This window comes from Psittacula echo (assembly GCF_963264785.1).
Source record: "Psittacula echo genome assembly, chromosome: 3".
NCBI classification, from domain to species: Eukaryota; Metazoa; Chordata; class Aves; order Psittaciformes; family Psittacidae; genus Psittacula; species Psittacula echo.
Window position 1 is genome coordinate 52823329 of NC_137736.1, and position 12047 is coordinate 52835375.

The window sequence follows — 12047 nt, forward strand, 5'->3', positions numbered from 1 at the left end:
TGGTGCTTAGTTGCCAGCTGGGGTTAGACCATGACAACCTTCCATAAAAAAGTCACATCAGTGTTATGAAAACATTATTGCCAGATTCTGACTGGACTTTGTCTTTTGATTGCCTTGGGGAAAGGATAAAGGGAGAAACAGTCTACATTGTTGCCCCTCATGTAAGTACAACATACTAGTCCCCCATCATTGCTTCCCTTCATTGCCCATATCCTTCAATGATAACAAAGCTGAGCCTTTCTTCAGACAGGCAGTACTTCATCTTACAAAGGTGTATGTTTGAGAGAAAAAGCTTCTCTGCCCAACTGGGGGTCTGCCTACTTCTCATCATAAGGCAGCATAATTTCATCCAACCTTAGATACAAAATGGTATTAGATAAACACATCTTCATTGCTTGGTTCTTTCTTAAAACTATTTACTGAAATCAAGATATATAGGCAAAGAAGTGGTAAATAAATACTATGGGCAATATTTTCACTTTGCCTAGTTTAAAGTAAGAGAGTCAGGTAAAAAGTCAGCCTACAGACGACATAGAAGACAAAGTTTCCAACTTACTTTAAGTTTGTCCACTAACTCTTAAGCAAGTCCTTTCCCAAGGTACTTAAACAAAAAAAAATCATAGAATCGAAGAATGGTTTGAGTTGGAAGGGACTTTAAAGATCATCTAGTTCCAACCCCCCTTCCATGGGCAGGGACACCTTCCACTAGACCAGATTGCTCAAAGCCCCATACGAACTGGCCTTGAGCACTTCCAGGGAAAAGGCAGCCACGGTTTCTCTGGGCAACCTATTCCAGTGCCTCACCACTCTCACACTAAAGAACTTCTTCCTAATATCTGACCTACCTAAATCAACCCTCTTTCAGTTTAAAGACATTCCTCCTTGTCCTGTCACTACACTAAAATGTCCTATCACTGTCCTAAAATGCTACATCAAAGCTTGTCTTGGACCATCATTCTGAAGCTGTAACACAAGTTGTCATTTTGAGTGTCAACTGCGATGAGACAAATGTGTATTTGACTTCATTTGGTATTTATAGATTTATAGAAAGGGAAATATGCATTTGTTAATGTGGAAGTTGATACCAGAAACAGCAAGTTGTTAGTTAAAAAGAAGCAAATCAATGGGAAATGCCTTTTCCTTGGCCTAAAAGTGGAATTATATTGTTCACAAAAAGCATGAAAAGAAACTCTATAATATTGTATTTATTTATTGTATTATTATGACTTTGACTCAATGATTCCCCTATACTTTGCAATTCCAGTAATAAAAATGGCCATTCTGTCATCATACTTGTGTTGTTATTCAGCAATAATATTTTCAGGAAGACATAACAGTTAAACGTGACTACTTAATTCTATAACACAGACTATCTTTCAAGCAAAATTAGTTTCAGATACCATAGATCTCAGTATTGTATTGATATGTAACATTAATGCATAGCAAAAACCTAATGCTAAATGTTAAAATGGTGAATAGGTGTGTTCTAGCAAAAATAAAAATGGAAAAGAATTTAAGAGGCTAGATATTTTAAATAAACTTTTGTTACTATAGCCGAAGGCTTTTTCCTGATTCTTTTCAAGCTGCAATAAAAATTAAATTAAATATTTAAAATGTGAATAAGCAAGTTTACTTACTGTTTCCTGGATGCCAGCGCACTGCATTTAAATATGCATTGCAGTAATGGAAGAGAAATTCATGGTTGGATTGGGTAACTTTTCCTTGAAGTAAGGGCATCAGATCATGTCCATCAATAATTCTGAGTAAGAAAGCATTTCAAAATCAGAAGATTATCTCAAACTTCACTTTACTGAAAAGATTTCATAACTCTGCATTTCCATTACTTAAGAAAACAAATCTGAACAGCCACTTCCAGTTGGTCAGTTTGGAGAAAAACCTTCAGGTGCTCTTTCCCTTTTTTTTTTTTTTTGACATTATTTAATTCAACTTTTACATTTTGCCATGAAGAAAGTTTGTTTCCTCAACAAATGTTTTTTTTTTTTTTCTTTACTTTTTTCTGAGAAAATGACCACACATTCATGAATAAATTGTGACAACACAGCCCTCCATGTATACCTGCTAAAACTGCTTGGGACTAATTTGGCCAAAGTAACCCTAAAACAAGAGAAAAACATGCTGTGTTGTGTTAGCATCCCCCGAAGTAATGGTAAGAACTCTGTTCAGCAAATTATGTATGCCAGGATTTGAAACAGAAGTAATTTCGAAGTTGGAAATGAACTATGTCTAAATATGTGTTATAGAAAAGCCTTTGAATTGCTGAAATCAGCTGGCAAGGAAGAAATCACAATCTGTACTTTAGACCTGTGTGAATTACAAATGTTACAAGAAGTTCTACAAGAAATTTTTTTACTGACATACAGTTCAGTAGTTAATTTTTTCACGCACTTTGAGCAACTTCTCACAAAAACTTTTTGAAACTTTTTTCAAAGTTCAATAATGTCTATGTTAATTTTCATTACTGTGTAAAACCCTTTTCACATTAGTGTAACTATTACAACATAGGTACTAACTTCACTTTTTTAAGCCTATTATATGTATAAAATTCTTGGCAGCAATTGTATGCAAAGGCACCATTCTGCATAGGACACTTCTCAAAGGATGGGCAGGAAAACATCCTGGAATTTTTAAAGCTATACTGTCCAATAACTGCTTTCTGGGTGCATCCCTGCCTGTGGGAGTCTGTTGAATTAGAGTCTTTCTCATTTTCCATCTGTCGTGTTTTCTTGCCTGAGTAATGCACTTTTGTTTTGTCCCTTGACTTGCTCACTGTCAAGCTGGGAGCAGGACAGATGCATGCCAATTGTACACTTTTTGTTCTTCAGCATGTTGATAGGGAAAAGGATGTCTCCTGTACTCTTGCATTCCCACAACTGCTGGTTTCAGAGGGTATGGGAGACTTTTCTTCCTGACCCACCAGTGAAGCAGTAATTACAGCATCTAGTCTACACAGAAGAATCAGAATAGAGCAACTTGCAAGTGGAAGGTACACAAGTAAATTGGGATTTCTATCAGAAATCAAAATAAAACATCTGTGCTTGGTTTTCACTCAAGCAATATGAACACAAAGTGCATAAGATCTGCCCCCATTAAGAACAATCTGAAATGCTTTACAGAGTTACTTCTTGTAGGGCATCTCTCAAGACCAGCCTGACTAATTTTTCATGTCTTACACATGTCCTGCCCTGACATTTCCTTCAAGCATTAAATGAATCATCATTAGCAGAGTGTCTCTGCTCATCACTGGTTTTCCCCACAGGGATTCTGGATGCTTTGTGCTCAGAAGCCGTTTGTGTGTGGTAGATGTTTTCAAAGCATATGCATATCAGCAGGTTTCTCTATTTATTGGATTTGGATGGCAAGAGACTATAGGTGGAGGCATCTTGCTGCTGAGGCTAGGTATCTTCTGAACAAGACAAAACACAGGTACGTAGGAGTGACAATAAAGCATCTTACGAATTTTAGACGTCCAGTTTTCTTATCAGGCTTCAAAACTCTGTAACGAATTATTTTCACTAATTTCAGTAGAGAATAAAAAAACCTAAAAACTGTGAGAAAAGCCTAGCTGGCATTTTGATGTATTTTGTTATACTAAGCAGGCCAAGGTTGACCTCGTAAAGTTCAATTTACACTTGCAGTTCCTTTTCTACCACATTCACTCATGCAAAACACAGACATTCATTTTTGATTTTAGGAAATAATTCCAAGGCCTGATTTGACAGTATGTCACTCTTGGTGCTTGTTCTGGTTTTGGCTGAGATGGAGTTAACTTTCCTTTTAGTAGCTGGCAGTGCTGTGTTTTGGCTTTAGTCTGAGAACAATGCTGATAACACACCCACGTTTTAGTTGCTGCTAAGTAGCACTTACCCTGATTAAGGAGTTTTCAGTCTCATCCCCTGCCAGTGAGAAGACAGGAAGGATAAGAGGCAGGACACCTGACCCAAACTAGCCAAAGGGGTATTCTATACCACAGCACATCATGCCCAGTATATAAACTGGGAGGGGTGGGAGGGCTGTGGGAAAATGGGAGAAATGGGGGAAATTAGACCACCTCACCCCAGTCCCACAAAGTTATAACACTAAGGAAACCTTAGGTTAAAATGCAGCTGCTACTTCCAGGATGGGATGCAGTTGGCATGTATGGAATCTACCCGATGATAGTTACTCAGGCAAACCTGTTTTCTTACCTCAGTGGTGGGGTTTACATTCTTTCAATTCTCCTCCCCATCCCACCCAGGAAGAGGGTAAGGCGGGGGTGAAAGAACAGCTGCATGGCACTGAGTTACCAGCTGGGTTTAAACCACAACAGCTGTATTTTCTTCTTTTTGCTTGGTGCTTGTTCTACAAGTTAAGCTGTATTTACATATCATGTTTCTGCAAAATCTTTAAGTATGTCAATATTAAAAGAGAGAGCATACTACTGTGAGTGATCACAAAAATAGTGCTTTTAAACTCTATTTTTTTCTTTTCCTTTCCACCTCTATCTTAATAGACATCACCAGAATGTATAAAACACTCATGAGACTTCCTCCAAAACAAAGATGACTGCAGAGCATACCTGTCGGAGGGTAACTGTGCCTCAGCAAGTTTGACTACGGTAGGAAATATATCCATGTTACTTGTTGGTTCATCAAGATAGGCACCAGCCTGTATCATTCCAGGCCAACGAAGGAGCCCTGGTACACGAATACCTCCTTCCCAGTTCGTTGATTTTCCACCTGAAAAACGTAAGTTTTGTTTGCTAAGAAATCAATTTCTTCTTATAAAAATAGCCACCCCATAAAATTCAATTTCCAAGTATCAAGCATTCTGTCTGTCTAGAATCTTTTCATCAAATGCTTTATCTTATTTTCAGTTTGCTAGGTTTAGATTTTCCACATGCAATCAGTACTTTTCTCATAGTAAATCTACTAATATATATTAGAGCTTATAAAATGTGTTTAGTTTACAAACAAAATTAAGTAACAGATGTAGGAGATAAAAAGGCACCTTGTAGGCATCTTAAGATAGAACTTTGCTTAGTGTGACACATAGCTACGTGAAGGTATAACCAAAAAACAGGAACTGAAAATAAGTTGAGGTATGCCTATATGTCTGAGGTATGAAACCAGAGAAGATATAGATGTTTTAAAGATATAAGCTATAAAGATAAGATATATATAGACATATTTTAATAAAGATATTGAAAGGGTGCCTAATGACTTTAGATAGAAGTACTAATTTAAGTATGTTACGGAATTCTCCAATGCAATAGGAGAATTGAAATTAGCCGCAAGGATGGTAGATCTCAGTTTGTTGTGAAGAGACCTTTTTGACTTCTAAACAAACACAGTTGCATCAAATGCACTATCAACTGATTGCATTCAACACTACATTGCAGCCATTTTCTTTGTTTCTACAAAATCCATCACTGGCCAGCCCATCTGAAATCCTTACAGAAGGGCAATGTCTTTGCCATATTACTACCATTACTTAATATATGATTTAACAGCTCTGTATGAAGAGCTATCACATGTTCTATGATTAATGTCTTACAGTCATGTGAATATGTACAGCACTTCAGGTTGATCTTTGAAATTCATATATCACTTTGGAAAAAAAATCTCACAGAGATGAGTTTTGGATGTGGTTAAGCGTGGTCAGGGCCAGGCATTTACAACTAAATTGAGGTTGGTTTATATAATAGCAACATCCGAAAGAAGAGAAATATGTCTGTTGAACCCCTACCATTAACTGAATCAAACAGCAATTCAGGGTTCTGACAAAAACTACTATAAGCATATTTTTTCATATCTCCCTTTTTTTAAGTAAAAAACCCACAAAAGAACAAAATACTACAAAAAAGTACTTCAACAGTTCTGTCTCCTCAGCCTCTTAGACCTTTGAAACACCACATACATGTTAATATATTTGGTGTCAAGCCCAGGCCTTGCCATACATACTGCCTACCTTACTGACCCCTCAATGATCTTAATGACTCCTCCTATTTGAGCATTGGGGGATTCAGAATCCAGCTGTTTTTCTGCAGCTTTTTCACTGCTCAGTAAGGTTTTCTACAGGTTTTTCACTGTTCATAAAGGCAAGTAGCAATTTCAGGAGAGAAAATTCTCTTTTGCATAGATCTTTATCCTATATATAAATATGCACACATATATATATACACACAGTCTTGTGGCTGAAAAATCTTTAGCTCATGATTCTTTGTTATACAAAATTTTTGGTTACTTTTTTCATGGGCTTTATCAGAATTCATAATATTGAATAGTCAGGGACACGTAGTTATCTAGTCCAAAATCAGAAAACTCAGACTTTCTAATATCCAACATTACATCAAGCAACAAACTGTGCTTTAGTTGTTTTTGGAAAGCAGTGCCAAGTTCAGAGCTGAGCACAACTATCTGTCTTTTAGAGCAGCCTGAAAAATTTACTCTTGTCACTGCGTCAGATGCAATTCCATTCTCACAATAAAGCATGTGGTTTCCTATCCTAAAACTCAGGAAAGAGATACTTGCATTATTTTTATTTACACTTGTAGAAAATCCAATTTTAAAAAAGAAAAATCCAAAGAAAATGTAGATTTATGTTTATTTTTGTGTTGTTTGGTGAGATTTAAAATGCCTATCACCTAGGAGAAAGAAGTGTTCACCCAACAGGGTATGAACTGGGTATGCTCAAGTGGAAGAGCAGAGTTTATAGGTCATGGAAGGAGGGGCTGGCCACTCGGGAGGAATATAAGGCTGCTGCTAGAGGATGTAGGAAGGCAGCTAGGATGGCTAAGGCCTCCTTAGAATTAAATCTGGCAAGAGGGGTCAAGGACAGCAGAAAGAGCTTTTTCAAATACATAGCTGATAAAACTAACACCAGAGGCAAGGTTGGCCCACTGGTGAATGGGATGGGTGCCCTGGTGACAGAAGATACAGAGGTGGCAGAGTTATTGAATGCCTTCTTTGTGTCAGTCTACTCTGCCGGAGGCAGTCCTGAAGAACCCTGTACTCCTGAGACCTCAGATGAAGTCAGGTCACTGGAGCAGTTTGCCTTAGTCCATGAGGAATGGGTTAGGGACCAGTTGAGCAATCTGGACATCCATAAATCCATGGGTCCAGATGGGATGCACCCGCGGGTGCTGAGGGAACTGGCGGAAGTCATTGCTAGACCACTCTCCATCATCTTTACCAAGTCTTGGGAAACGGGAGAGGTGCCTGAGGACTGGAGGAAAGCAAATGTCACTCCAGTCTTCAAAAAAGGCAAGAAGGAGGACCTGGGTAACTATAGACCGGTCAGCCTCACCTCCATCCCTGGGAAAGTGATGGAACACCTTATCCTTGATGCCATCTTAAGGCATGTCAACGATAAGAGGGTTATGAGGGGCAGTCAACATGGCTTTACCAAGGGGAAGTCATGCTTGACCAACCTCATAGCCTTTTATGAGGAAATAACATTGTGGATGGATGATGGCAGAGCAGTGGATGTGGTCTACCTTGACTTCAGCAAAGCATTTGACACAGTCTCCCACAGCATCTTCATAGCTAAATTGAGGAAGTGTGGCCTGGATGATCAGGTAGTGAGATGGACTGCGAACTGGCTGAAGGACAGAAGCCAGAGAGTTATAGTCTATGGGGCGTAGTCCAGTTGGAGGCCTGTATCTAGTGGAGTGCCTCAAGGGTCAGTATTGGGACCAGTATTATTTAATATATTCATCAATGATTTAGATGAGGGAATTGAGTGTACTGTCAGCAAGTTTGCTGATGACACTAAGCTGGGAGGAGTGGCTGACACGCCAGAAGGCTGTGCTGCCATCCAGCGGGACCTGGACAGGCTGGAGAGTTGGGCAGCGAGAAACTTGATGAAATATAACAAGGGAAAGTGTAGAGTCCTGCATCTGGGCAGGAACAACCCCAGGTTCCAGTATAGGTTGGGGAACGACCTGTTAGAGAGTAGTGTAGGGGAGAGGGACCTGGGGGTCCTAGTGGACAGCAGGATGACCATGAGCCAACACTGTGCCCTTGTGGCCAGGAAGGCCAATGGCATCCTGGGGTGTATTAGAAGGGGGGTGGTCAGTAGGTCGAGAGAGGTCCTCCTTCCCCTCTACTCGGCCCTGGTGAGACCGCATCTGGAATATTGTGTCCAGTTCTGGGCCCCTCAGTTCAAGAAGGACAGGGACCTGCTGGAGAGAGTCCAGCGCATGGCAACTAAGATGATTAAGGGAGTGGAGCATCTCCCTTATGAGGAAAGGCTGAGGGAGCTGGGTCTCTATAGTTTGGAGAAGAGGAGACTGCGGGGGGACCTTATTAGTGTATATAAATATATAAAGGAGGAGTGTCATGAGGATGGAGCCAGGCTCTTCTCAATGGCAAACAATGATAGGACAAGGGGTAATGGGTATAAACTGGAACACAAGAGGTTCCACTTAAACTTGAGAAGAAACTTCTTCTCAGTGAGGGTGACAGAACACTGGAACAGGCTGCCCAGGGAGGTTGTGGAGTCTCCTTCTCTGGAGACATTCAAAACCCGCCTGGACACATTCCTGTGTAACCTTATCTAGGTGTTCCTGCTCTGGCAGGGGGATTGGACTAGATGATCTCTTGAGGTCCCTTCCAATCTCTAACATACTGTGATACTGTGTGTGTAACAGTATGACGATTGGTTGTTAATACAGCTGAGACCACGGTAGATGTCAATGGACTGTAGAAAAAATGCCTCTACCCATGTACAACAGTCATTAGGTTTTTAAAAGTCTGGTGAGGATTATGTGTTACTTAGCAGGAAAGTGTTAATATTAATATCCTGACAGAACTATGGTTCACAGAAAATCCTACTGAGAAGGGAATAGTTAAATCTGAATAAAATTCAAGACAAGTAAAAGGACATAAAATTACAGGTATCCTCAAATTAAGATATTTTCAGTGAATAGCTATGCTAGGAAGATGATTTAGTTCATGAGATGGATCTTAGTTCTGTGTACACGTCACAGCAGCTTGTTGGATGGACAGTATGGAGAGACAGAAAACTCAGCTGATCTATACCGCAGGTAGCTTTTAGTGCAAGGTTTCCTTTATTTCTCTATACCTGTCTGAACCTAGTCACAGTGCTAGGCAGACTGGATTGTCCAAAGAAATTCTTGTTTTATTGTTGCATTCTGTGTAATCTGAAGACAGAGCAATTTCAAGATAAGTGGAATTCCATTCCCACACTTTGAAATTCTTAAAACCTAGATATTGGATCACTTTCACAGCTCCTAGGTTCACAGCACAATTTTCTTGAGTCATTACAGAACAGGACAAAAAACTTGCACATTACCCAAGCACAAAGGGTGCAAAAAGGTGCAAACTCAGCCACCCTGCTGTGAGGTACAAAAAGCAAAATGGACTCCACAGCAGGGCTATCTCCTCACTTATGTCTATGAAGAAGTGACTGATGTTTTCCTATCAAAAGACTAATTGGAGCATAATTTTTTTATATCTCTGGAGGTTAGGAATAGCAAGGAACCAGGGCAGGAATTACAGGTCCATTGCGGAAGACTGTCTTTTATTATCTATGCCTACATGGTGTTCATCTTCATTAGAACTAGTTTTACTGACATCACTATAGTTGCTTAATGATATGATATGATTACAAATCCCTTGATATACATTGTCTTTAAAACTCCAGCTGTTAAACATTGTTCAAGCTAGCTAAATTTTTTTTTCTTTAAAAAAAAAACAACCAAGGTTTCACTACTAATGCTTGAAACGTGAATCAAACATCCAAATAGCTAAAATATTTGAAGGAAAATAAAAAAAAAATCACAGCAGGTCATTATTTTAAAATAAAATATTTTGATATTTAAGGATCTGACTGATTAGTTTTGTATTTTGCTTGGACTTGGCAACACTGAAACAGAGAAAAGGCAGCAACCTAGTAGTCTTTATGCCCAGCAAACTCTAGGCAGCCTAGCTGTATATTATTTTTCTTCTCTTAAATTCTTCTAAAAATATTTTTAAAACAGCATAAAACACCTCAGGCTGTATTTTCATGCTTAGCTATCTATGCTTTCTGAGTAGTTGTACCCTTCAGTGCTATATTGAACAATAGCCTACATTTACCTTTCCTGAAAATTCTGCAGGAGCAGACTAAGTACAGACATAACTCTCTGCAGTCATCCACAACACGATGCCAAATTTCCATTTTAACCTCATTTTAAATCTTAGCTATGAGAATATATCTTTTTTTCTCCCTCTGGTTTAAATTGACTGCTATTACTGAACTCTGGGAATAGAGCTTTTACAAAAGATGATATATAAAGGAGAACTCTGTGGTATATCACTATTAATATTTTGAATGATGAATGACAAAAACTATTTAAAATAACTTTCTTAGATCATTTGGGTTATAACCATACTGCCCTTTCTGTCCTTCTTATATTCTTCTAAAAACAAAGCTTCCAAACCCAATTAATTCTCTTGAACGACAGAAAAATGAGAGGAAATTAATTATTCTACCCACCTGTAGTGGACTTCATGCTACTATTCGTTACCTTAGTAAATGATCAAACAGCAATTTCTTTTCAGTGGCAAGTTCACTATTTTACTGATTTTTAATCTGGTTTATATACCTTTGTTAATTTTCAACTTGAGCATTTCTTGTACAGGTGAATGTATCAGATATAGCTCATTTGGATGAATCTGACCTGTCTTTCAATCAAATGAGAGGGTTTCTAAAGATATTTTCTGTTTCAGTTAAAATTACAAGACGGATTGATTATATAAAAATCTGGATTGCTTCAGAGAAAATATAAACATACAGTACATTTGAAACAAAAGCTCAGTTCCAGCTGTCATTATAATCAAAGAGGAAACTCCAACTAATATCACTAAATATGCAATAGCAGAGTTCCTGAGGCCAGAGTAATGGTCAGCTTGATTATTCTGTGGCTTATAGATAGGAAAAATGTTTACTATTAGCTTCAAGAAACACTGATGAATGAACTTATTACAACAGTATAATAAATTATATAAAAATAATAAGCTTCAATAAGAGGTACAAGGAGACTTCACAGAAAATCCCACACGTAACAGAGTGGAATAGATGTCAACAACTGACAATGAGGGAGGATTTCCACTGTCTGAATATGTACCAGTGAAATAGTATAATGCTAAAAGGTATGGAGAAAAGATTTTTATGCCTTTACTGTTTACTGCTATAAAGTATGTAATGGAAGAGAAGCATTTTATAGCACAATTTTATAAAACTTATTCAAGAAATAAGTAATTAAGCAACTAAATAAAACTTACTACAATATAATTAGATTCAATATCTCAGGGCACCAAATAAGAATATAATGGCATCCTTAAGACCATCTTAAACAGTGTGTTTATTCAATTGAGCAAATATTCTATTCATCTTATCCTAAAACAGAGATCTAAAGTATTTTGGAAAACTAACCTTAGGTAGTTCCTAAAGGAAAGCTAAGATGACTAGCTCAAATGGACATGCTTAAATTGCAGATGTCATAATAATGAGAAAGCAAGTGAAAAACACATAAGAAGAAGTCAGTGCAGGTATCCTGCATATCACATTCAAAAACAATACCCCAAAGTTCCATACCTTTCAACACAGAGATATCACAGAAAACAAAAAAACCCACAACCAATCAATCAACCAAACAAAAATCTTGGAAAAATACCTTAGAAAGTTTTAAGAGACTTCAGTTAAACACAACAGTTGCCATATTTTAATCTGAAAATGTTAATTTTAACAGGGTGAAAACTACCCTAATTTATGTGTTATAAATCATAACTTTTATGTTATAAACAACTTAGAGGTTATAAATTATACATCCAATATGACTTACAGGACAATATATTAAAAAATCATTCAGTTACCTGATATGAAAGATAAAGAGATAGACAGGAAGATACACAGAAACAAAGAAATACACAGAAACAAAAATTTAAAAAAAAAAAAAAAAAAATCACAAACTTGAAGTTTCCAAAGAAAATAACTGGCCCAAATGACTCAAAGAACCACTAAGTCCAAAGGAACTACTAGGT

At 37.8% G+C, this 12047-nt stretch overlaps 1 protein-coding gene across 1 annotated transcript in view; it reads right to left on the reverse strand.

Moving 5' to 3' along the window:
* STS (steroid sulfatase) overlaps positions 1–12047 on the reverse strand; it is a gene marked incomplete at its 3' end in the record, with an annotated part of 86660 nt that overhangs the window by 23866 nt on the left and 50747 nt on the right. The window contains exons 8-9 of the mRNA XM_080612224.1: positions 4577–4736; positions 1638–1759 (exon numbers count right to left, since the gene is read on the reverse strand). Of these exons, the coding sequence (XP_080468350.1) occupies positions 1638–1759; positions 4577–4736 (282 nt within the window). The remainder of the gene's footprint in view (positions 1–1637; positions 1760–4576; positions 4737–12047) is intronic.